The following is a 25,643-nucleotide window of genomic DNA, read 5'->3' on the forward strand; positions in this document are numbered from 1 at the left end:
TAAAAGTTGTTTTTTTTTTTCTATTTTCTCTACAAACCTAGTTAAAGTACTCTTTCTTTGGTTACACATACTGCCCAAACTTGACTTGCAGGCCAAGCAAATTGACAGTTCTTTTTTTTTTTGTGTGTGTGTGTTTATATTCCTTTTTTTTCATCTTCCTCCTGTGTAAATTAACTACAGCAACCCTTTGTTTCTTAACTTTATGTAGAACGAAAAGTTCCCTAAAGTAAACATGCACAGACATACATTACTGAGAGGAAAAAGGACAGAGATTACTATACATGGACATTGAGTTACAGCAACACAAACTGCACATGCAGGCTTTCTAATGTTACAATCTATGAAGCAGTGTGGTTGTAACTAAACCCCTAAGCTGTTTTTTGTTGGGTTTTTTTCATCGAAACAAAACATCAAAAACCCTTCAGAAATGGACACAGGGGCACAAAACATATAGCTATTGAACGTTGCCCATAATGAAATCAATAAAATCTATCTCAGGGCGTAAAGGCTTTTTATCATTCAAGTCAACTTCATCCAATGTATGATTTAAAATGCCAACCTGCTCCCGAAGCCACCTCTACACTAGGATTAGATTATTTGGAGCAGATTAGTGCTAAAAGTTTCTTATCACGCAGTTTGAAGCTTAAAACTGAGTTCTCTACTATTCTTGCGTCATCAGAAAAGAGCAATAGGTGCATCAAGGCGAGGCATCCTGGGAGGAACATATCCTGTAAATCTCTGCTTCTTTCAACAATCTTCTCTGAGACCAGCCATGCAAACATCTGACTGACATTTAGGTGGAGTTCAATTAAACAAACACAGAGACAAACATACACACACATACATATGCGCGCGCGCGCACTCACACACACACGCACACACACACGCACGCACGCGCGAGCACACACCGACATTCGTTATTATCAACAAATAGAGCTAAATGCACCACGTCCTAACAAAAGCAACACAGAGTAGCAAGCAAGCGAGTCAACACAACGGTTATTTGTGCTCATTAAATGATTATATATTGTGTTTTTCAAATGATACAGCCTCGTTCATTTTTAAATGTGCTATTTCCAGATCTGAAGTCACAAAAATACATGGCTTAGAGAGATATAGGGAGACCCTTAAACTTTTAACAAAGGTTATTGCATCCATACCTGCAGCCTCTGTGGATTGCATCGAACCGCCTCCAGACTTACCCCCCCCCCCCCCGCCATGATAAAAGCCTCCTGCAGCCACACAGGACTTTGTGTGTCACCACAGAAATGCATTTCCAATCAGTCAAAAAACTCTTAACGGAGCTAATTGCTTCTGAGTAGTTGCAAGGTGTTACTTTGAAGGGAATTTGTCGGCAGCCTGCGAAGCAGAGGTTAGGAAACCTGTCACCTAACATTTCAGGAGGCGACACAAAGCAGGCTGGGTCTCCTGCTGGTCCGCGCCGGACGGGTACCTCGGGCAGCTGTGTGGAGTTACATCTAGAAATGGCTTTTCACGGCCCCCCGAAGAAGCACTCACACAGTCGCTCATTTGTGCTGCCGCGCTGCGGAGTGCTGGGGATCGTTGCTAAACTGCAGTAATGTGGCGGGTTCTGTTTGACCACAGTGTGAGCCGCAGGACCTAAAAGCTTCCACTCACGCTCTGTCAGACTTCCAGCTGATTACGGCCAGAATTCAATATTTGTACTTTGTACTACATCACTTTTGTATGTTTTCTCCTCAATTTGATGACTTTTTGATTTACAAATTGCACCAAATTTGGCGAGGATATTGATCGACCTGTAACCGTTGCAAGGTGCTTTTAGGGACCAAAAGCAAAGTGGTTTCTGCACCGAGGTCATCAGGAAGAAGCGCTTTGGCCGCCACAATGCCGTTTCCATCACAAATCAGCATGGCGGTGGATCTGCTCATCGGTCTTCTGTGCAATTGTTATTCCTGTAACGACCAGAGTAGTCAGGGTGAATCAAATATATACCTGAGACCCTGTTTTCATGACGACACGCGGAGACGCAAGAAGAGGTGTCATTTTCGAAACGACAAAAAAAGTCTCCAGAGCTCTACCACAAACAACAAGAGACAAAGTACACTTCCAGGATCGAGGGACGAGGCCTTTTGTTTGTTTTGTTTGTTTTTTTAAGTCAAATCTTCATTTGCTCACACAGAGCAACTGTTCCTAACATTGTAAGGATGCGACGACACACCCACTCATACACACATACTACATAAAGATAGTCTTTTTTAGGAAGTGTACACTGTGTACGTTTAATTAGTACAAAATACTAATAGCTAGCGAGAAAAATGATGCCGTCTGAGAGACACACATTTACACACACACACACACACATACATACACACTCAACATCAGCCTTGCTAACTCTATGCTCTATGCTAAACTATACATCTAATACTGTATATGTGTGTATGTGTATTATATATATATATATATATATATATATATATATATATATATATATATATATATATATATATATATATATATATATATATATATATATATATATATATATATATATATATATATATGTTTACTCTCCTAATGTAATGTACATTGCAAAAAATGTTGGCTGGACAGGTTCACAAAACAGACAGTGATAAATACTCATCTAAAATATACACACAGAGTGACAAGTGGGTCTGTTGTTTAAGATGTGGAAGGGTTTAAATGGTATCGTCTACTGAAAGGAAGGATTTACTACACACATGGTTTCCTATGCTGGGGATGTACTACTTTACATTCTATGTTAATACGACAGGAACACAACTTAATAAATAGACAAAGAGTGAGGGTATCACAAATGGTCCCTTGGGCTCAGAGAGAAAAATGGACCCAAGCTTCTATTGTACTGCAGAGTCGTCCAAGGCCAAAGTGTATCTGTGGAAAGTGGTAATCGGGATGCATTTGCTTCTCTACTGGGACGTAGACACAAATTGCATATCTTATAACCTATTCTTGACAAAGCAAATGCAACTGAGCGGTAGCAGGTGTGAATACACGCATAGACCATCGGATAGGAACAAAATGCAATAACAGCATAGTTGTTTTTTTTTGTTTTTTTCTGAGGCAGTTGATGTTAATTGTACTGCCGATGGAATTTTGCACACAGATGGAACCAAACACAGAACCTCCCCTCGTTTTCTGTCTCTCTTCCTACGGCTCAATTTTCATTTTGTTTTCCTATGTCTGCTTGCACCAAGATGATTCATTATGACACACACACACACACACACACACACACACACACACACACACACACACACACACACACACACACACACACACACACACACACACACACGCATGACTCCACTGGGAGCAGCTATAGTGAGTAATATTGCAAGTGCAGTCTGAGCTGTGTCATTTCATGACACAATCTTTGTGTTGGGATAAAGACCCCGGGGTTCTGGAGGAACCAGTGGTCAGGTGGGAGGGATGGAAGCCCGTTAACTGAGAAGAAAGCAGCAGAGGAAAAGGAGACTCCATGTGGGCAGCCACTCCTCCCTGAGAAGAAGAGAGGAAATGAGAAGGATGAGAAAAAGGAGCCTGTCTCCTCATCCATGTCACCGGGGGGGAAAAGGACAGGAGGCAAAGAGGGTGAAGTAAGAGGATGAGCTACAGTGGGATGGAGACAGGGAGGGGTGGGGAGCAGCCAGTGAGCAGGCTCCTCCCAGTGCCTCCACCCAGGATAAGAGATGATGGATGTGGGAGCTACTACTGGTAGGAACCGAGCTGGAAGTCCTTCGGGGGCAGTTTGAGGCCCAGGGAGTTGGTTCCCAGGGGGTCGATCATGTTCTTGTAGCGTTCTCCACGGTGCTTCATCAGGAAGGGACCCCAGTCAGGCTGAGGGGAGCAGACCAGCTTCAGACGCTGCAGGAGGAGGAGGAGGAGGAGGAGGGAAAGCAGAGCATGAACACGGGCGACTTCATCCGTAGAGCAGCTTTTCCCGTGACAAACAAACTTCACTTTTATGACACATTTCTCACACACACACCTTGACTTTATGGCCAAGTTCTCAAAAGTGGCAAAATATTGTTGGAATTAATGAAAATTGCAAGTGAGGAAAGAAAAAGTGATTATTTTCATCTTGTCCGATTGGTTTTTATTTATCTTTCATAAAATGTATACATAGGCCCTGCAAGTAAAAAATGTTATTACTCATTTAATTTAATTTAATTTAATTTAATTTAATTTAATTTAATTTAATTTAATTTAATTTAATTTAATTTAATTTAATTTAATTTAATTTAATTTAAGTCATTACTGAATAAATATTTTGAAAATTTAATAAAATTACTGTGTCCCAGAAATACTGCAGTGAATGATGGATAGGAGAACAAACTGCCACTGATGATGGAAACTGAGTCAGCACCAGTGCCCCTACAAGAAAATACATAGTGTTCAGCATTTCTGATATTTTGGTGTAAACTGACAGAATTTTCAAAACATTGACATGTGAGCGCGAAACATTTCTGCATTAAAAATACAAAACCAATGCATTTTCTAGTGAATGGCCAAATGAAGCTTCATGAAACACCGTCAGTCTTTCCTGAAGCCACCAGATGGCGCTGTCTGTTCAACACATGTTTGAAATCACACTTCATCACCAGTCTCTCAGACTGTCTTCAAACCAAGAGCCTCGTCTAGTGGAGCCAGAAAATAAAGAAAATGGTTCATGAAGCTTCATTGGGCATCACTATCGTTTTCACGTCTACTAACAAGTAAAGAATGTGCATATCATATATAAAGCTTATAACTGCAGACTATCAGAAAAACAACAAAAACAAAGTGGAGCTTCTTGCCCGGATTACGACTGGAAGTCTCCTTCACAAGACCCTTTCATGTCAGCTGATCCCTCAGGAGGAATGACTTTAAACACCAATAGGTGAATGCCAGGGTTGGGTCGTAAAAAATTACTTAACCTAACCCTAACTTACTTGTAACGGCGTTGTGTAATTGGGATACAGAAAAAAATGTAACTGTAATCCATTACAGTACATAGAAAAGTGTAATCTGGTTCCAGGTATATTGATAAAAAGTGGGATTACTGAGCAGGAATACAATAGAAAATCAGATAATAAACTAGAACTGCAGTGTCACATGATCCGTCCTCTGTTGTTGTGACACTTCCTGACGCGTTGCCATGGATACTGCAGCCAGCTGCTCTCATCACTATGTTTTAAAGTGGGAGGAGCCTCTTCACCTCTCTGTACAATGCTAATGACGCCTCCAGCAGTGAAAGTGTTGTGAACGTCTCACCTGAAGAAACATCTGGTAGATAAAACCTGCTGACTTTACTGAAACACACCTGGTCAACTAGTTTTATTAGCTCATAACCTGCCAGTAACCTGCCAATGCCAACTAGTTTTATTAGCTCATAACCTGCCAGCAACCTGCCAATACCAACTAGTTTTATTAGCTCATAACCTGCCAGTAACCTGCCAATACCAACTAGTTTTATTAGCTCATAACCTGCCAGTAACCTGCCAATACCAACTAGTTTTATTAGCTCATAACCTGCCAGCAACCTGCCAATACCAACTAGTTTTATTAGCTCATAACCTGCCAGTAACCTGCCAATACCAACTAGTTTTATGAGCTCATAACCTGCCCGTAACCTGCCAATACCAACTAGTTTTATGAGCTCATAACCTGCCAGTAACCTGCCAATACCAACTAGTTTTATTAGCTCATAACCTGCCAGTAACCTGCCAATACCAACTAGTTTTATTAGCTCATAACCTGCCAGTAACCTGCCAATACCAAGTAGTTTATGAGTTCATAACCTGTCAGTAACCTGCCAATACCAACTAGTTTTATTAGCTCATAACCTGCCAGTAGCCTGCCAATACCAACTAGTTTTATTAGCTCATAACCTGTCAGTAACCTGCCAATACCAACTAGTTTTATTAGCTCCTAACCTGTCAGTAACCTGCCAATACCAACTAGTTTTATTAGCTCCTAACCTGTCAGTAACCTGCCAATACCAACTAGTTTTATTAGCTCCTAACCTGTCAGTAACCTGCCAATACCAACTAGTTTTATGAGTTCATAACCTGTCAGTAACCTGCCAATACCAACTAGTTTTATTAGCTCATAACCTGCCAGTAACCTGCCAATACCAACTAGTTTTATTAGCTCATAACCTGCCAGTAACCTGCCAATACCAACTAGTTTATGAGTTCATAACCTGTCAGTAACCTGCCAATACCAACTAGTTTTATTAGCTCATAACCTGCCAGTAACCTGCCAATACCAACTAGTTTTATGAGCTCATAACCTGCCCGTAACCTGCCAATACCAACTAGTTTTATGAGCTCATAACCTGCCAGTAACCTGCCAATACCAACTAGTTTTATTAGCTCATAACCTGCCAGTAACCTGCCAATACCAACTAGTTTTATTAGCTCATAACCTGCCAGTAACCTGCCAATACCAAGTAGTTTATGAGTTCATAACCTGTCAGTAACCTGCCAATACCAACTAGTTTTATTAGCTCATAACCTGCCAGTAGCCTGCCAATACCAACTAGTTTTATTAGCTCATAACCTGTCAGTAACCTGCCAATACCAACTAGTTTTATTAGCTCCTAACCTGTCAGTAACCTGCCAATACCAACTAGTTTTATTAGCTCCTAACCTGTCAGTAACCTGCCAATACCAACTAGTTTTATTAGCTCCTAACCTGTCAGTAACCTGCCAATACCAACTAGTTTTATGAGTTCATAACCTGTCAGTAACCTGCCAATACCAACTAGTTTTATTAGCTCATAACCTGCCAGTAACCTGCCAATACCAACTAGTTTTATTAGCTCATAACCTGCCAGTAACCTGCCAATACCAACTAGTTTTATTAGCTCATAACCTGCCAGTAACCTGCCAATACCAACTAGTTTATGAGTTCATAACCTGTCAGTAACCTGCCAATACCAACTAGTTTTATTAGCTCATAACCTGCCAGTAACCTGCCAATACCAACTAGTTTTATTAGCTCATAACCTGTCAGTAACCTGCCAATACCAACTAGTTTTATTAGCTCATAACCTGCCAGTAGCCTGCCAATACCAACTAGTTTTATTAGCTCATAACCTGTCAGTAACCTGCCAATACCAACTAGTTTTATTAGCTCATAACCTGTCAGTAACCTGCCAATACCAACTAGTTTTATGAGTTCAAACCTGTCAGTAACCTGCCAATACCAACTAGTTTTATTAGCTCATAACCTGCCAGTAACCTGCCAATACCAACTAGTTTTATTAGCTCAAAACCTGCCAGTAACCTGCCAATACCAACTAGTTTTATTAGCTCATAACCTGCCAGTAACCTGCCAATACCAACTAGTTTTATTAGCTCATAGCCTGCCAGTAACCTGCCAATGCCAACTAGTTTTATTAGCTCATAACCTGTCAGTAACCTGCCAATACCAACTAGTTTTATTAGCTCATAGCCTGCCAGTAACCTGCCAATGCCAACTAGTTTTATTAGCTCATAACCTGTCAGTAACCTGACAATACCAACTAGTTTTATTAGCTCAAAACCTGCCAGTAACCTGCCAATACCAACTAGTTTTATTAGCTCATAACCTGCCAGTAACCTGCCAATACCAACTAGTTTTATTAGCTCATAGCCTGCCAGTAACCTGCCAATGCCAACTAGTTTTATTAGCTCATAACCTGTCAGTAACCTGACAATACCAACTAGTTTTATTAGCTCAAAACCTGCCAGTAACCTGCCAATACCAACTAGTTTTATTAGCTCATAACCTGCCCAGTCACCTGCCAATACCAACTAGTTTTATTAGCTCATAACCTGTCAGTAACCTGCCAATACCAACTAGTTTTATTAGCTCATAACCTGCCAGTCACCTGCCAATACCAACTAGTTTAATTAGCTCATAACCTGCCAGTAACCTGCCAATACCAACTAGTTTTATTAGCTCATAACCTGCCAGTAACCTGCCAATACCAACTAGTTTTATTAGCTCATAACCTGTTAGTAACCTGACAATACCAACTAGTTTTATTAGCTCATAACCTGTCAGTAACCTACCAGTACCAACTAGTTTTATTAGTTCATAACCTGTCAGTAACCTGCCAATACCAACTCGTTTTATTAACTCATAACCTGCCAGTCTCCTGCCAATACCAAATAGTTTAATTAGCTCATAACCTGCCAGTAACCTGCCAATACCAACTAGTTTTATTAGCTCATAACCTGTCAGTAACCTGCCAATACCAACTAGTTTTATTAGCTCATAACCTGCCAGTAACCTGCCAATACCAACTCGTTTTATTAACTCATAACCTGTCAGTAACCTGCCAATACCAACTAGTTTTATTAGCTCATAACCTGCCAGTAACCTGCCAATACCAACTCGTTTTATTAACTCATAACCTGCCAGTAACCTGCCAATACCAACTAGTTTTGTGAGTTCATAACCTGTCAGTAACCTGCCAATACCAACTAGTTTTATTAGCTCATAACCTGCCAGTAACCTGCCAATACCAACTAGTTTTATTAGCTCATAACCTGCCAGTAACCTGCCAATACCAACTAGTTTTATTAGCTCAAAACCTGCCAGTAACCTGCCAATACCAACTAGTTTTATTAGCTCATAACCTGCCAGTAACCTGCCAATACCAACTAGTTTTATTAGCTCATAACCTGTCAGTAACCTGCCAATACCAACTAGTTTTATTAGCTCATAACCTGTCAGTAACCTGCCAATACCAACTAGTTTTATTAGCTCATAACCTGCCAGTCACCTGCCAATACCAACTAGTTTTATTAGCTCATAACCTGTCAGTAACCTGCCAATACCAACTAGTTTTATTAGCTCATAACCTGCCAGTCACCTGCCAATACCAACTAGTTTAATTAGCTCATAACCTGCCAGTAACCTGCCAATACCAACTCGTTTTATTAACTCATAACCTGTCAGTAACCTGCCAATACCAACTAGTTTTATTAGCTCATAACCTGTCAGTAACCTGCCAATACCAACTAGTTTTATTAGCTCATAACCTGTCAGTAACCTGCCAATACCAACTAGTTTTATTAGCTCATAACCTGCCAGTCACCTGCCAATACCAACTAGTTTTATTAGCTCATAACCTGTCAGTAACCTGCCAATACCAACTAGTTTTATTAGCTCATAACCTGCCAGTCACCTGCCAATACCAACTAGTTTAATTAGCTCATAACCTGCCAGTAACCTGCCAATACCAACTCGTTTTATTAACTCATAACCTGTCAGTAACCTGCCAATACCAACTAGTTTTATTAGCTCATAACCTGCCAGTAACCTGCCAATACCAACTCGTTTTATTAGCTCATAACCTGCCAGTAACCTGCCAATACCAGTACTGGTGCTGATGGGAGGAAGAGTTTCTCAGTACGTTTAGAGGATCTCATGTTTTAGGGATTCATTGGGGCGATACAGGACATAAGGTTGTTTTCTTTTAACTCTGCTGGTTGACTGAGTAGCAGGTTGTTAGTTATTATCAACCAGTGATTCATGCTGCCAGGTACAACCTCTAGTTCAAAACCTTTTCAGAGTAATTAGAGTATAAGACGAGTCAGCACACTGAGCAGACGACACTTTCTATTTTTTCTTGTCTTTATTTTTTATGTTTGCTGGTGAAGTAATCCAAAATTAACTAAAAGTACTCTGGTACATTACTCTTTTATTTTAGTACTTGGAGTAAGTTACTGATTACATTTTGTGACAGGTAACTTGTAATTGTAATGGATTACAGTTGTTAAATAACCTTCCCAGCCCCATAATGCACTCAGCATTATGTAACTAGAATTTATCAGCCCAACATGCATTATTTTAAATAAAGAGCAGTGGGGAAAGGGTCTGTGTGCAGAACAAGTTAAAAACATTAAAGACCAAGGACAAAAGAAAAGCTGAAAAAGAGAAACTATCATTAGGCAAGCCTTCTCTTCTGGGTTTAATTATCATGTATGGACAGAAAATAACTCAAGTGAACTAATGAGTACACGTAACTAAGAAGTGCTTGTGAATCCCCTCATGTCTTCATGAGTGTAAAGATGTTGCGGCTTCTGCAAGTATTAGTGTTTCATTTGGAAAATACACATAACACAAGTCTCTATTTCAAAAGCAGTGCATCGTGAGAGCAAGAGTTAGAAAAGGAACTATAAGCTTAATTCATTAAAAACTATGAGTTTGATTGTTTTTGAGTATTTATATGTTGCTTTTTATCGATCCATTATATTGACATTTTCTTTCAATAGTGTATGTTTGAGTTTATCTTATATTTTCCCCTAATCTAGGTTTTATTTGTTTTTGATATCAGTTTAATTTTCCCTCTCATTTTAATATCTTATCTTGTTCCAATTTTGCGTTATCTGTTTTTGATCGGTTTTAACTTCTATTTGTGATTTTGATATTCAGTCTCGTTGAGATGTGTTTTCAAATGTATTAAATATACCACTACTTTGCTTCAGTTTAATAATTGTTTTCGATTTAACATTTAATTGCATTTTTTTAAATTCTCATCTTATCCTACTCTTTGCACTTTGTTCTGTTATCAGTTTGTCAATATGGACGGTTGGTCGGGGGGATTCACGGATGGTTGGTTGGTAATAGAAATTCTTAAGAAATTCAAGGTGGTTTTTGCCACCAGATGCAAGAATTAAGCATTTTCCAATCATTTATCAAACATCCAGGTTTTTAGATTCTTTTTTATTTGTGTTATTGTTTCATAGACTTTCATTACTTTCTAAATCCCCAGTTTTGCTATTTACTCCTCCTTTACACCTCATTGGTTGTGTAAAACAACCAATTTGACTCTGAGACGAATCACTGATTGATTTCATATTTTGTTTTCTCAGATAAAGCGAATAAAAACCTCAGATTAGAAATAACTTGGCTTTCCTGTTTGCTTGTTCAACAAAACAAAAAAAAAGAAACAAAGAAAATCATCAGTGTGAAGACTCGAAATCTGATGATGATTGGGGATCAATTACAGTCGAGCAAAACAGTGGAAAATTTAGAGCGCAGCAGGCAATTGAGGCTGTCGGCAGAGAAGTTGCTTGGAGAACAAAGATGTTGGGACTGAACATGAAAATTATCGGCGTCAATTAATCAAAGCATTTAAATTGCCGCCCTCAAGACCCCTGGAAAAAATGTTGAAAATAATCCTGGGCCTGCAGCTCACTTCTCCCTGCTGAGGAGCCACGGACGGGACTATTGATTTCTAACGTGTGTGTGTGCGTGTGTGTGTGTGTGTGTGTGTGTGTGTGTGTGTGTGTGTGTGTGTGTGTGTGTGTGTGTGTGTGTGTGTGTGTGTGTGTGTGTGCGTGCGTGTGCGTGTGTGAGTGCGTGCGTGTGTGCGTGCGTGTGTGTGTGTGTGTGCGTGCGTGCGTGCGTGTGTGTGTGTGCATGTGACAACGTCTGGGCGAAGCTCCGCCTCTCTTCTTACCTCGGCCATGGTGCCGGGGGCCAGGTGCATCTTAATGAGGAACATGATGGGGATCCAGATGACGGAGCAGATGACCATGAGCCAGCCCAGAACCATGGACCAGGTGGGGTAGGTGTAGTCCTCGTAGGTCATCACCTTCCACTGATACAGACTCAGTCCCAAAATGCCCTGAAAACACAAAGAGACGCACATCAAGGCAAGTCACGTTCGTGTGAGTTGCACATTCAGCAAGAGGGTTTTTAACAACATACACAGACTCTCCATTTGTTTGGAGGAGTGGAATTCGAACCCTGACCTTCAACTCAAGTTTACTGCTGCAGCTTGTGGGCCAACACTCAAAACAAAGAATTAACTACGAGAGCCAAATGCAGTTGATACAGGAAAATATTTAGCTCTATGTATACTGCATATGCACTCAGACAGCAAAAATCAATCTTGACCTGTGTCTTCACATAAACATATCATCATGCTCGACCATTTATTTGTGTAAAATGTGTTCCTCTTGCAGGGGCTGCCAGCAGGTCAACCTCCATCGTCATCATGCATACAGAAAGCTTGACGGTTGAGTTTCAATGTTACTTCACTTCCCATGTAAATATCCAAAACCAATGAATCGGCATGCAGAGATTTTGTTTTAGATATTTTTGCATGTGAAGGAAAGATTTTGACAAACTAACCCTGCTGAGAGTTGTTGTTTTTTTTTAATATATAATCTTTTTTTCTTCACAGACACATTTTGCTGGAGGTCAACATTGAAGATCTTTGGTCCAGAAATGTTGTATTCCAGGTTTCCAGCTCCTCCTTGATTCTCCTCCATTAGAACATTGATCCTAGGAGCTACACTCACAATCTGCTGTGTCTGTGAGAGCTGGACTGGCTCCGCCCACACGCCCATCTATGGGAAGAGGAGGAAGTACTTCCTCTCGTGGTGCCATGTGCCAGAGCAGAGCTGCCTGATTGTGGGAGGAGTCAAGGGGAGGAGCCTAGATTGTGATTGGCTGAACCCCCGATGACACTATATAGGGTTTGATTTCTGATTGGCTGCTTGGAGCAACACACTTTTTAAAAGAGAGAGAGGGAGAGAGGACACACTGTCTTCACCTCTGGGGCGTCGCTCCAGGTGTGGAGACGATTAGTACTGCTGGAAAACCTTTAGGAAGTGAATTTTGCACAATATGATCACCTCTATTTCCATCAAGTGGAAAAAAACCCCCAAATAACTGAGTTTTTTTACATGGACTCAAAACAGGAAATATGAACACTTGTTTTCTGCAATCCTGATGTGTACGTGTATTTGTCGTTCATCTTTATTTTTTATACTTTTTGGGGTTTTATATTTACTGTTTCACTGCCAGAGGTTCCCATGTAAGGTTTGTTGTATTTTGTCACGTGACAATAAAGTGGAGATGTCAGCAGTCCAACACAGAGAAAACATGGAGAAATGGACTGTCACATACACATACATACAAGCATACTAGGGATGTTCCAATCTGATCCACCGGATCGGTACCGGGTCCCATCCAGGCCAAAATGATGGGTCAGGTCTGGATCGGGTATTCGATTTTTTTATTAGAACACATCCGATCCGATCCATAAGCCCAAACTATCTCATATATCCTCAACTTCACTTTGCACGACATGCCGTAACGCAGACGAGCTGTCGCCATGGTTACCACGAGCCTATGTTTTTGTCACGTGAAGAACAGAAGCCTGCAGACTCAGGAGTTATTTCACGCTAAAGGAGGAGAAAAACAGCTGAGTGCAACATTTGCAAAACGAGTGTCTCAAGTGGAGGCAGCAAAACCAGACGGGTTCAGAGTCTGGGAGCTGCAGCAGAGAGGAGAAGTTCGTTTAGAGCATTTTATAACATCATAAAATAAATCCTGGTCACTGAGGCTTTCAAGAATGTTTTTATTCTTGACTTGTTCCAAGTCTGTTTTTCTCCACGAGGGTTGATCTGTGATGACGAGGTTAATGATCTCACCTGGTACAACTGCACAAATATGACTTTATGGAACCAGAACTACTGGTGCCATCGTGGTGATGAATTCATATTCCAACACAAAACATTCACACAAGAGAAACTCAAAACAACTGGATGGAAAATGTAAACTAAAAGAAGAAGTTCAGCCGTGTATACCGCTGACGAATTAATATCATATAATGTCACGAAGTCACACATTAACACGTCAGGAATGTTGTGGCCTGAGCTGCAGCAGCAGGGTTGCTTTCAGCTGCTGGATGTGTTTGAATTCCTCATTTTATCAGAGAATTATCGCTTCTTCAGTCATCTGTAAACTGCGCTGCAGGATTTCTCCGTGTGTGTTTGTGTTCACACGTAGTTCTGGGTTGAACCAGCGAGTTGAATGATGCAGCTCGTCTGTTGTGTTTACAAATGCTGTTAAAAGTTATGTGAGCTTTAAGCTTTAATAAAGCCAAAGCAGTTACATAACTTCAGTTGTGCTCACAAATTGTCCTTCTTTCTTTAGGACCAGAATAATTGCACAGTGAACGTGATGTTTTTAGACGTCAGTATCAAGCAGATTACATCCACATATTATTAACAACTTTTAGAGCGACAAAAAGAATCTGATCAGTATCGGATCAATATCGGCCGATTGTCAAGGCTGAAGTATCGTATCGGATGTGAAAAAGTGGTATCAAGCCATCCCTAATACATACATGCGTACATACGTACATACATACATACATACATACATACATACATACATACATACATACATGCATACATACATACATACATACATACATGCATGCATGCATGCATACATACATACATACATGCATGCATGCATGCATGCATGCATGCATACATACATACATACATACATACATACATACATACATACATACATACATACATACATACATACATACATACATACATACATACATGCATACATGTTTTTTTAGACTGGGAGAAAACTGAAAGGACAAACTAACTCTTGTGGGAAGTGCATCAGTATTAGTGTGTAATACTGATATAATTTGGGTATTTTTGTATGTTTGATTTGAGTACTGTGGGTCATGGAAGAGCCACAAAATTGCAGTGGAAATCACAAACTTACAAATCAATCTCGACCTCATTCAAATGATTCACTCATGGAAATTGAGCAATTTTGATCAGAAAAAAAAAGAGTGGGACAGTTGCAATAACAGGAGAACAAAAAAAACAGAAGGAAAGAAGAGAGAACCAGATTAGCTTTGGGTTGTGAATCAATGATCACTCAGAGGAAACCTGATCGAGAGAGAGAGAGAGAGAGAGAGAGCGAGAGAGCGAGAGAGAGAGAGAGAGAGAGAGAGAGAGAGAGAGAGAGAGAGAGAGAGAGAGAGAGAGCAGTTGGATGACCATGCTGCTCCATTAGTCATGGTCACCTCTGCACTGGAGTTACACTGGTTCCCATTATAACCACTGACATTGATTCCAGGGTAATATCTGGCTCTGATATGCTGGCACTGAATTTTACAACCTTTCGAGTGCAGCATATGATAAATGACTGGTCATTGCAGAGAAGATTTGCCTTCTGGAAATAAATGTAAATGTTCGAAGCAAATGAAGAGAAGTGTCCGGAGAAGAATTGTTCAGAGGGTGACGATAGAAACTGACCACTACCCCACCGTGCCGCCTCTCTTGTTTGTCGCAGAGGAAAGAACTTGACAATTGGTGACGCGACGTAAATGGGAAGGAAGAAATCATTTTTGATCTGGGCGTAACAGGAGCAATTTCTACCCCCGCTCCTTTCCAACTGCGAATCAATGAAGTTGAAAGCAGGCGGTGAAAATGGAAAAACGTTTAAAGACGCACATGTCGGTGCGTCAGAGTGTGGCGAGATGAGCAAAACAAAAAACCTACCGTCAGGATGGTCGGAGTCACAAAGGCCCAGCACAGTCTCCAGAATCGGTTTGGCTGGAAACCAATCATCATTTCAATGTCCTCACAAAACCTCTGCAGACCTGGAGAGAGAAAGAGAAAAGGGAAGGATGAGGAATAAAAATACAGAACGAGAGAATTGGATAAAGCCAGAAAACACAGACGGAGGAGACAGAGGATGTGACCCGGGTTTAATAAGGTCTCTTAAAGGGGGGGGGGGGGGGGGGGGGGGGGATTCAATCCATCCTTATGACAGTGTGTGAGAAAGATGGAGAGAGAGAGGGCGAGTGACGGGGGGGAGGAACGTATCAGTGTGTGTTTGTCTGTGGGAACAAGTGAGGAGCAGATGGCTTCATTCCTCCACCTTTATTGACTGATAACCGTGAGCGACATGACGACGCAGAGTCACTCTCATTTCAATATGTCACCTGTACTGACGCTCCGACAAACTGCCTGATGCACACACCTGAGCCTGGGTGTGTGTGTGCGTGCGTGCGTGCGTGTGTGTGAGAGAGAGTTACACAACACCACAGAGACCCCTGGTGGTCACTGCTACACATTTAGCCAAACTTGACCTCTTTATCAGGCCAGTGAACATAATTGATAACAATAAATATATATATATATATAAATGGTAAATGGTCTAGATTTATATAGCGCCTTCTAACCACACTGAGTGCAGTCCCAAAGCGCTTTACATATCAGCTCACTCACCCATTCACGCTCACATTCACACACCAATGGGACAGAGCTGCCATGCAAGGCGCTAGTCGACCACTGGGAGCAATTTAGGGTTCAGTGTCTTGCCCAAGGACACTTCGACACATAGACCGGTGTAGACTGGGATCGAACCTCCGACCTCTCACTCCGAAAGACGACCACTCTACCACCTGAGCCACGGTCGCCATATAAAACATGTGAAGTTATCAATTATCATATTCTATGATCCTGCAACTTCAACAGTGTGAAATTCAAACTACATATTGTGTATTCAACATCAACATTATTATAACTCTTGTTTCAAAGAGCTTCTTGTGCTATTTCCTGTGGCACATTTTCAAAGGGATTGCCAAGTACCATACACACACGGTCCAAACTGGACAGACGTTTCAATAACATCATTAATCAACATCATTAATTGTGTGTTTTTATCCAGGTTTCTGCTCGACAGATAAAAAGAAAGCATAGACAGTTAATTCATGAATACAGATATCTATGGATGAGTGTTTCATGTGCTCATGTTTAATGTTTTCTCTCTAGAAGTATTTTATACAACAAAGTTTAGATTTTTAAAGGTACACTATGTATAACTGGTGTAATTTAACGTTTGTCCATGAGGTGGCAGCCCGGCTCTCAAACGCTAGTCACTTTTTCACGAGCGATAACCTCATTCACTGTTTCATCGACAGGTGACGTCTGCTTTTTCTTCTTCTCTCCTTGAACTAAGAACATGTTCAATCCCTACGTTACTCACAACACCATCTTGTGGTAGTAAGTGGTATTACGTGTATCAAAGCTTAAACTTACGGTGACAAAAGTGAAATTCTTCACGACAAGCCACCTCTGAATTAGAAAATGCTGTTAGAAAACGATGGCACTCACCATAGAGGTAGGAAATTCCCACCAACTCAAAGATAGCGATGATCACCAAAGAATAGGAAGCTGCAAAAGTGTCCACCAACTGCAGCATGTACATCCCACTCTGTAACACACACACACACACATTAGAAACTCATCCACAGATGTAGTTTTCACATGAACATGTACCAGGACGTGAGGAAACAACCAGCCTGGATGTAATCAGACTCCCCCTATTGTCCCACCCAGCGATCCCGCCCCCCTAAAGGCCATCACTTCACATCACACGCGCAAAAAGTGTCAGCTTAGTCAGGGTAGGAGCCGCGGGGTGTGATAAAAACCCTCCAGTGTCCCCGCGGTGTGGCATCAGCTGCAAAGTGTGTGTTTGTGTGTGAGCGCCGTACCTCTGTGATCATGGGAAAGCCGAGGATGAAGAAGCAGGCGCAGCAGACCAGGGTGAAGAGCGGCTTGTGTTTCCTCAAGTACCTGGGGAACTCATCAGACACCGAGGTCACGATGGTCTCGATGGTGGCGAACTGCGGCGAGACAATGAGACGAAAGGAAGAAATAATAGGAAGGAAGAGACGCTGCTCTTCTGTGTAGCAAAAGATATTTAATCAAGCTGCACTTACATTGATGTAAAACACACGATATCACTAATATCTCCACAGAAACACTTTTAACTGCTATAAGAGAAACTACACAAATAAGTTTCGGGTTAAATGATTTTAATTAACAGACACATTTTAGAACATAAGAACTTGTGCGTGTGATTGAGTGTGGTGATTGCTCCCTTCGGATATTAAATACAGTACAAATAAAATACCATACATACACTTATTAAATAGTCATAAACAGGATATGATTCTAAACAGGCTCACACCAACAAAGCTATTTCAAGCTTTTAGTAGAAATCAGACAACTAATAATACCAGATCTCATCCCTGTGAGCGCCACCGAAATTAGAATTTATTCTCAATTCTGGGGCGTGACAAAGTGCTTCTGTACAATTATGGCTACGATTTTCATAAAAACTTCTATGTCATTTTAAAAGGAATACTGTTGCTACAGTTACAATTCATTTGTGGTTGAAGTGTTTTTTCTTTTCTCACAAATATTAAAACTTGAAGTTACCATACAAATTGTCTTGGGCGCAACGAAGAATGAGATCGTCACAGTAAATCAATGTCAGTGTAAAGAAAGACACAATGAAATGTGCTACTAATGAGCAGTTCATCGACCCCCACTGGCAAACTGGGATTCAAACCAACAGACTACCATGTACAACCAACAGACTACCATGTACAAGCAACAGACTACCATGTACAACCAACAAACTACCATGTACAATCAACAAACTACCATGTACAAGCAACAAACTACCATGTACAACCAACAGACTACCATGTACAACCAACAGACTACCATGTACAAGCAACAGACTACCATGTACAACCAACAGACTACCATGTACAAGCAACAGACTACCATGTACAACCAACAAACTACCATGTACAATCAACAAACTACCATGTACAAGCAACAGACTACCATGTACAACCAACAGACTACCATGTACAAGCAACAGACTACCATGTACAACCAACAAACTACCATGTACAATCAACAAACTACCATGTATAAGAAACAAACTACCATGTACAACCAACGGACTACCATGTACAAGCAACAAACTACCATGTACAACCAACAGACTGCCATGTACAACCAACAAACTACCATGTACAACCAACAGACTACCATGTACAACCAACAGACTACCATGTACAATCAACAAACTACCATGTATAGGAAACAAACTACCATGTACAACCAACAAACTACCATGTACAAGCAACAAACTACCATGTACAACCAACAAACTACCATGTACAACCAACAAACTACCATGTACAAGCAACAGACTACCATGTACAACCAACAAACTACCATGTGCAACCAACAGACTACCATGTACAATCAACAAACTACCATGTATAAGAAACAAACTACCATGTACAACCAACAAACTACCATGTACAACCAACAGACTACCATGTACAACCAACAAACTACCATGTACAAGCAACAGACTACCATGTACAACCAACAAACTACCATGTACAAGCAACAGACTACCATGTACAACCAACAAACTACCATGTACAATCAACAAACTACCATGTACAATCAACAAACTACCATGTACAAGCAACAAACTACCATGTACAACCAACAAACTACCATGTACAAGCAACAGACTACCATGCACAACCAACAAACTACCATGTACAAGCAACAGACTACCATGTACAAGCAACAGACTACCATGTACAACCAACAGACTACCATGTACAAGCAACAGACTACCATGTACAACCAACAAACTACCATGTACAATCAACAAACTACCATGTATAAGAAACAAACTACCATGTATAAGAAACAAACTACCATGTACAACCAACAGACTACCATGTACAAGCAACAAACTACCATGTACAAGCAACATACTACCATGTACAACCAACAAACTACCATGTACAAGCAACAAACTACCATGTACAACCAACAGACTACCATGTACAACCAACAAACAACCATGTACAAGAAACAGACTACCATGTACAACCAACAAACTACCATGTACAACCAACAGACTACCATGTACAATCAACAAACTACCATGTACAAGCAACAAACTACCATGTACAACCAACAGACTACCATGTACAACCAACAAACTACCATGTACAACCAACAAACTACCATGTACAATCAACAAACTACCATGTATAAGAAACAAACTACCATGTACAACAAACAAACTACCATGTACAACCAACAGACTACCATGTACAACCAACAAACTACCATGTACAAGCAACAGACTACCATGTACAACCAACAAACTACCATGTACAACCAACAGACTACCATGTACAATCAACAAACTACCATGTATAGGAAACAAACTACCATGTACAACCAACAAACTACCATGTACAAGCAACAAACTACCATGTACAACCAACAAACTACCATGTACAACCAACAAACTACCATGTACAAGCAACAGACTACCATGTACAACCAACAAACTACCATGTGCAACCAACAGACTACCATGTACAATCAACAAACTACCATGTATAAGAAACAAACTACCATGTACAACCAACAAACTACCATGTACAAGCAACAAACTACCATGTACAAGCAACAAACTACCATGTACAAGCAACAAGCTACCATGTACAAGCAACAAACTACCATGTACAAGCAACAGACTACCATGTACAACCAACAAACTACCATGTACAACCAACAGACTACCATGTACAATCAACAAACTACCATGTATAAGAAACAAACTACCATGTACAAGCAACAAACTACCATGTACAAGCAACAAACTACCATGTACAACCAACAGACTACCATGTACAATCAACAAACTACCATGTATAAGAAACAAACTACCATGTACAAGCAACAAACTACCATGTACAAGCAACAAACTACCATGTACAAGCAACAAACTACCATGTACAAGCGCACTTCACTAACCTCAAAGCCACGAACTGAAAAGACGTTAAATGATAGTGTGACGGTTGCAACACTTACAGATTCTAAATGATGCATTTCAAATTGATGACATTCAAGAAGAGTTGATTTGTTCTAATAAAAGCAAATAACAATGATATCTTATAACAAGAGTCTCAATAAAGTGGCAGGTCCTCTCGACTGTTGGAAAGAAAGAAAAAGCTAATTTATTTCTAAAAACATGGTCCTTTATTTCAAATCTTGTATATTATTATGGAATTGTTAAAGAAAAAGCTGTATTAGCTCTATCTGTGCATTGTTAAATATATAACTGAAACCATTCAATGAACTAATAAACAAACAAATGTGGACTCTCTTCTGGCAAGCTGTGAACTTAGGCTCATATTTTTCAAATTACAAACAAGGGTTGTTTTTTTTGTTTGTTTTTTAATTTGTGGGGAAAACACATTTAAAAAAGAAAAGGTAAGCAGATTGTTTGTTGTCGAATTGCGTTAGTCTGTATTTCTTTATACATCAAGCGATGGGCCAGAAGTAGATCTGGGCCGGAGCCGGAAAAATGTGGGATTCCAACCAAAAACTGTAGCATGGTTCATGTTCTCACTCTGAAAAAAATCAACTGAGGCATTGTTTAGTTTACATATCAGAAATATGTTTGGTTAACATGAGCATATTGAGTTTCTCTTTGTTCAATGGTTCTGAATAGATGGAAAAGTGTGGCGTGATTGAATTACATTAATGAAACAAAGTGAACTCATACTTTGAAAAACTCCCTAAACTGGAAGTTTAGAAGCATTTTCTCCTGCAGGTGAGACGTCAGCTCAGCCTGAATCTGCTGCACAAGTGCAGAAAGATGTCATTTGTCCACTGAGGCCACTCTCTAAACCAGTTTAAACCACAACGCCGGCAGTCAGCGCCGCAGAGCCGCAGCGGTTACCATACCGGACCCCTAAACACTGACACGGACTGAGCGCCCGGCATGGCAGCCGCCTCTAATTACTGATTACTAGTTACTCCTTTAAAAAGCAACTTAGTTACTTTACTGATTACTTATTTTTAAAAGTAATTAAGTTAGAAAAGAAGTAACTTTTAGTTACTTTCAGCAGCTGCTGACATCACCTCCACCGTCTCAACGTGAAAAAAGGAACCGGTTTTGCTAAAGACTGAAAAAAGGGGCGGGGCTTCCTGACAATATTTCTTTTAACTCAGGAAAATGACAAAAATAGTGTAACATCTGTGCAGTTGTGTTCTTGATGCAATGATGTGGTTTTGTGATTATGTTTGTTGGTTCCTATTGTTTTGTGTCACCTGTAAGCACTATTAGAGTGAGCTGGTCTCTGATTGGCTGAGAGAGAAGGGGGCGGTTCAGGTGAGCGTGTGGACACACTGGGTGTTTCAGGTTGGAGGAGAACTGAGGAGGTCGGTTCTGTTTAATAATAAAGCAGCTTCACAACGAGAAACTCGTCCTGCTGGACACTGCAACAGTAACACACAAAGTTACTGGACAAGTAACTTTAATCTGATTACTGGTTACTGAATATGAGAGTAAGGCGTTAGTGATGAATGCTTTACCGGCTTCACTGACCTCCCCTGACTGAGCGTGTGAACAAGTGAATGTGTTTAACACTGTAAAGCACTTGGGCTGGAAAAGAGAGTGAATGGCAGCAGGAGAGACGGTTAATTCAAGTTAGAAGTGATCTGCCCTCAAGCCGTCAAGCCTCAGTGTCGTGCTGCATTGGTCTTCGCTTCACACCATCAAGAAATAGGACTTATTCCGGAAAACAAATAAATGAACAGTCGGCTGATGAGGAAACAAACAAATACGAGAGTTCAGTTGACAACAGGACCTGGCAGATGGATGTTGACGCTGCGGAGTTCGCAGCCCGAGGACAGTGGTGAATATAGAAATATATAGAGAAATATATAGAGAGAAATATATATAGAAACAAGCTGCATTGAGGACACTGGAAGACTGACTGGCGCCGAGCAGCGAGCCACTTCTCCCCCCTCTCCCCCTCTCCTTCCTCTCCCCCTCTCCTCCCTCTCCCCCCTCCCCTTCCTCTCCCCCCTCTCCTTCCTCTCCATCCTCTCCTCCCTCTCCCCCTCCCCCCCTTCCTCTCCTTCCTCTCCCCCCTCTCCTTCCTCTCCCCCCCTCCCCTTCCTCTCCTTCCTCTCCCCCCTCTCCTCCCTCTCCCCCCTCCCCTTCCTCTCCTTCCTCTCCCCCCTCCCCTTCCTCTCCCCCTTCTCCTTCCTCTCCTTCCTCTCCCCCTCTCCTTCCTCTCCCCCCTCCCCTTCCTCTCCTTCCTCTCCCCCCTCTCTTCCCTCTCCTTCCTCTCCTTCCTCTCCCCCCTCTCCTTCCTCTCCCCCTCCCCTTCCTCTCACCCCTCCCCTTCCTCTCCCCCTCTCCTTCCTCTCCATCCTCTCCTTCCTCTCACCCCTCCCCTTCCTCTCCTTCCTCTCCCCCCTCTCCTTCCTCTCCTTCCTCTCCCCCCTCTCTTCCCTCTCCTTCCTCTCCTTCCTCTCCCCCCTCTCCTTCCTCTCCCCCCTCCCCTTCCTCTCACCCCTCCCCTTCCTCTCACCCCTCTCCTTCCTCTCACCCCTCCCCTTCCTCTCACCCCTCCCCTTCCTCTCCCCCCACTCCTTCCTCTCCTTCCTCTCCTTCCTCTCACCCCTCTCCTTCCTCTCCCCCCACTCCTTCCTCTCCTTCCTCTCCTTCCTCTCACCCCTCTCCTTCCTCTCCCCCCACTCCTTCCTCTCCCCCCACTCCTTCCTCTCCTTCCTCTCACCCCTCTCCTTCCTCTCTTCCCTCTCCTTCCTCTCTTCCCTCTCCTTCCTCTCTTCCCTCTCCTTCCTCTCCTTCCTCTCACCCCTCTCCTTCCTCTCTTCCCTCTCCTTCCTCTCTTCCCTCTCCTTCCTCTCTTCCCTCTCCTTCCTCTCCTTCCTCTCCTCCCTCTCCTTCCTCTCCCCCCACTCCTTCCTCTCTTCCCTCTCCTTCCTCTCTTCCCTCTCCTTCCTCTCCTTCCTCTCCTTCCTCTCACCCCTCCCCTTCCTCTCCTCCCTCTCCTTCCTCTCCTTCCTCCCCTTCCTCTCCCCCCTCCCCTTCCTCTCCGTCCTCCTGAGCTCCCAAAACTAATTTCCCGTCACCACGCCAAGCCTATTACCGTTGGTCTGATTCCTGTAACAAAGCCGCCGAGCCTCTCCTGTGAGCCGCCGCTCGCCAAGGCAAACGTAACATGATCATTTACTGTTAGCGCTGACTCGGGCCTTAATGCAGCGCCGTGTCCTCCCCGCCTCCGCTCAGCCCAGCCGCAGCACTTCAACCACTTTTATCTGGAATTGTTTGCCCGGGTTTCTACGCGGAGCCACTTTGGACTTTAAAATGAAAAAAAAAAGAAAACACGCAGGAGAGCGAAGTGTTTGCTCACTAACGTCACGCCAAGAATGAACTCGTGCAGGAAATGACACGAATGGGCTTTTGAGGCTTTTTGAGTGTCGCGCTGGAAGAGCTGCAGTGGCGAAGACGTCCTCCCTCTCCTTCCTCTCCCCCCTCTCCTTCCTCTCCCCCCTCTCCTTCCTCTCCCCCCTCTCCTTCCTCTCCTTCCTCTCCTTCCTCTCCTCCCTCTCCTTCCTCTCCCCCTCTCCTTCCTCTCCTTCCTCTCCTTCCTCTCCTTCCTCTCCTTCCTCTCCTCCCTCTCCTTCCTCTCCCCCCTCTCCTTCCTCTCCTTCCTCTCCTCCCTCTCCTTCCTCTCCCACCTCTCCTCCCTCTCCTTCCTCTCCCCCTCTCCTTCCTCTCCTTCCTCTCCCCCTCTCCTTCCTCTCCCCCCTCTCCTTCCTCTCCTTCCTCTCCTTCCTCTCCTTCCTCTCCTTCCTCTCCTTCCTCTCCCCCTCTCTTTCCTCTCCTTCCTCTCCCCCCTCTCCTCCCTCTCCTCCCTCTCCTTCCTCTCCTTCCTCTCCCCCTCTCTTTCCTCTCCTTCCTCTCCCCCCTCTCCTCCCTCTCCTTCCTCTCCTCCCTCTCCTTCCTCTCCTTCCTCTCCCCCCTCTCCTTCCTCTCCTTCCTCTCCCCCTCTCTTTCCTCTCCTTCCTCTCCCCCCTCTCCTCCCTCTCCTCCCTCTCCCCCCTCTCCTCCCTCTCCTTCCTCTCCCCCCTCTCCCCCCTCTCCTTCCTCTCCTTCCTCTCCCCCCTCTCCTTCCTCTCCCCTCTCTCCTCCCTCTCCCCCCTCTCCTTCCTCTCCTTCCTCTGCTTCCTCTCCTTCCTCTCCTTCCTCTCCTTCCTCTCCCCCCTCTCCTCCCTCTCCCCCCTCCTTCCTCTCCCCCCTCTCCTTCCTCTCCCCCCTCTCCTCCCTCCTTCCTCTCCCCCCTCTCCTTCCTCTCCTTCCTCTGCTTCCTCTCCTTCCTCTCCTTCCTCTCCCCCCTCTCCTCCCTCTCCTCCCCCTCCTTCCTCTCCCCCCTCTCCTCCCTCTTCCCCCTCCTTCCTCTCCCCCCTCCTTCCTCTCCCCCCTCTCCTTCCTCTCCTTCCTCTCCCCGTCGAGGAGGAGACGTGGTTCCAGCTGCATTTAGGAACGGCTGGACGTCGGTGAAATGAAGGGAGAACTCCCAGCTTTTGTCCAATCAAGCGACACACAGCAATATTCCCACTCATTGTGTGTTTGAACGTCTGTCATGATGTCATGAGCTCATCACCAATAGCTTCAGAGGAAAAGCAGTAACTTGTAACTTCCTTACAAAAGGAGTCGTGTTACTTTTCTACTGAAAATGAAAATGGGACGTCTGGTAGATTGAGTTTGTTGAGAATCAGTACAGGTGAACTGGGTTTCAGTGAAATAGTAACTGTTCGTGTCGATGCTGAAGTTCAGCAATCAGAAAATTTTAATTTTAGTCTTTCAAAAGACACCCAATCGTCTTAAATTAAAATGATTTTCTCTTGACATTTTTTGAAAACTGGAAGACTAGAAGATTTTATTTTTCACTCAAATTATTATTTCTAGTGTTTATTAAGTATACAGTATCTATTAATTTGAATGTATTCTATAAATAGTTTATCGGTGGTCTCATCGTACAAAACTTTATTTATTATTCTAATAATTATTTTCTGGAGTTGAATGAATTAATATGTGTTCTGCATGTATTTCCCCAAACCTCAACACAA

The 25,643-nt window shown here is 42.5% G+C and overlaps 1 protein-coding gene across 2 annotated transcripts in view; it reads right to left on the reverse strand.

Annotated features, from left to right (window-relative positions):
* Positions 1 to 3,674: 3,674 nt before the first annotated feature.
* slc6a5 (solute carrier family 6 member 5) overlaps positions 3,675 to 25,643 on the reverse strand; it is a gene marked incomplete at its 5' end in the record, with an annotated part of 35,889 nt that continues 13,920 nt past the window's right edge. For both annotated transcript variants that reach the window (XM_080502173.1, XM_080502174.1), the window contains 5 exons: positions 3,675 to 3,885; positions 11,465 to 11,632; positions 15,339 to 15,439; positions 16,959 to 17,058; positions 17,339 to 17,470. In XM_080502173.1, the coding sequence (XP_080358299.1) occupies positions 3,730 to 3,885; positions 11,465 to 11,632; positions 15,339 to 15,439; positions 16,959 to 17,058; positions 17,339 to 17,470 (657 nt within the window). In that variant the 3' untranslated portion in view covers positions 3,675 to 3,729. The remainder of the gene's footprint in view (positions 3,886 to 11,464; positions 11,633 to 15,338; positions 15,440 to 16,958; positions 17,059 to 17,338; positions 17,471 to 25,643) is intronic.

The sequence above is a fragment of the Blennius ocellaris genome (assembly GCF_963422515.1).
Source record: "Blennius ocellaris genome assembly, chromosome: 1".
In the NCBI taxonomy this organism is placed as follows: domain Eukaryota; kingdom Metazoa; phylum Chordata; class Actinopteri; order Blenniiformes; family Blenniidae; genus Blennius; species Blennius ocellaris.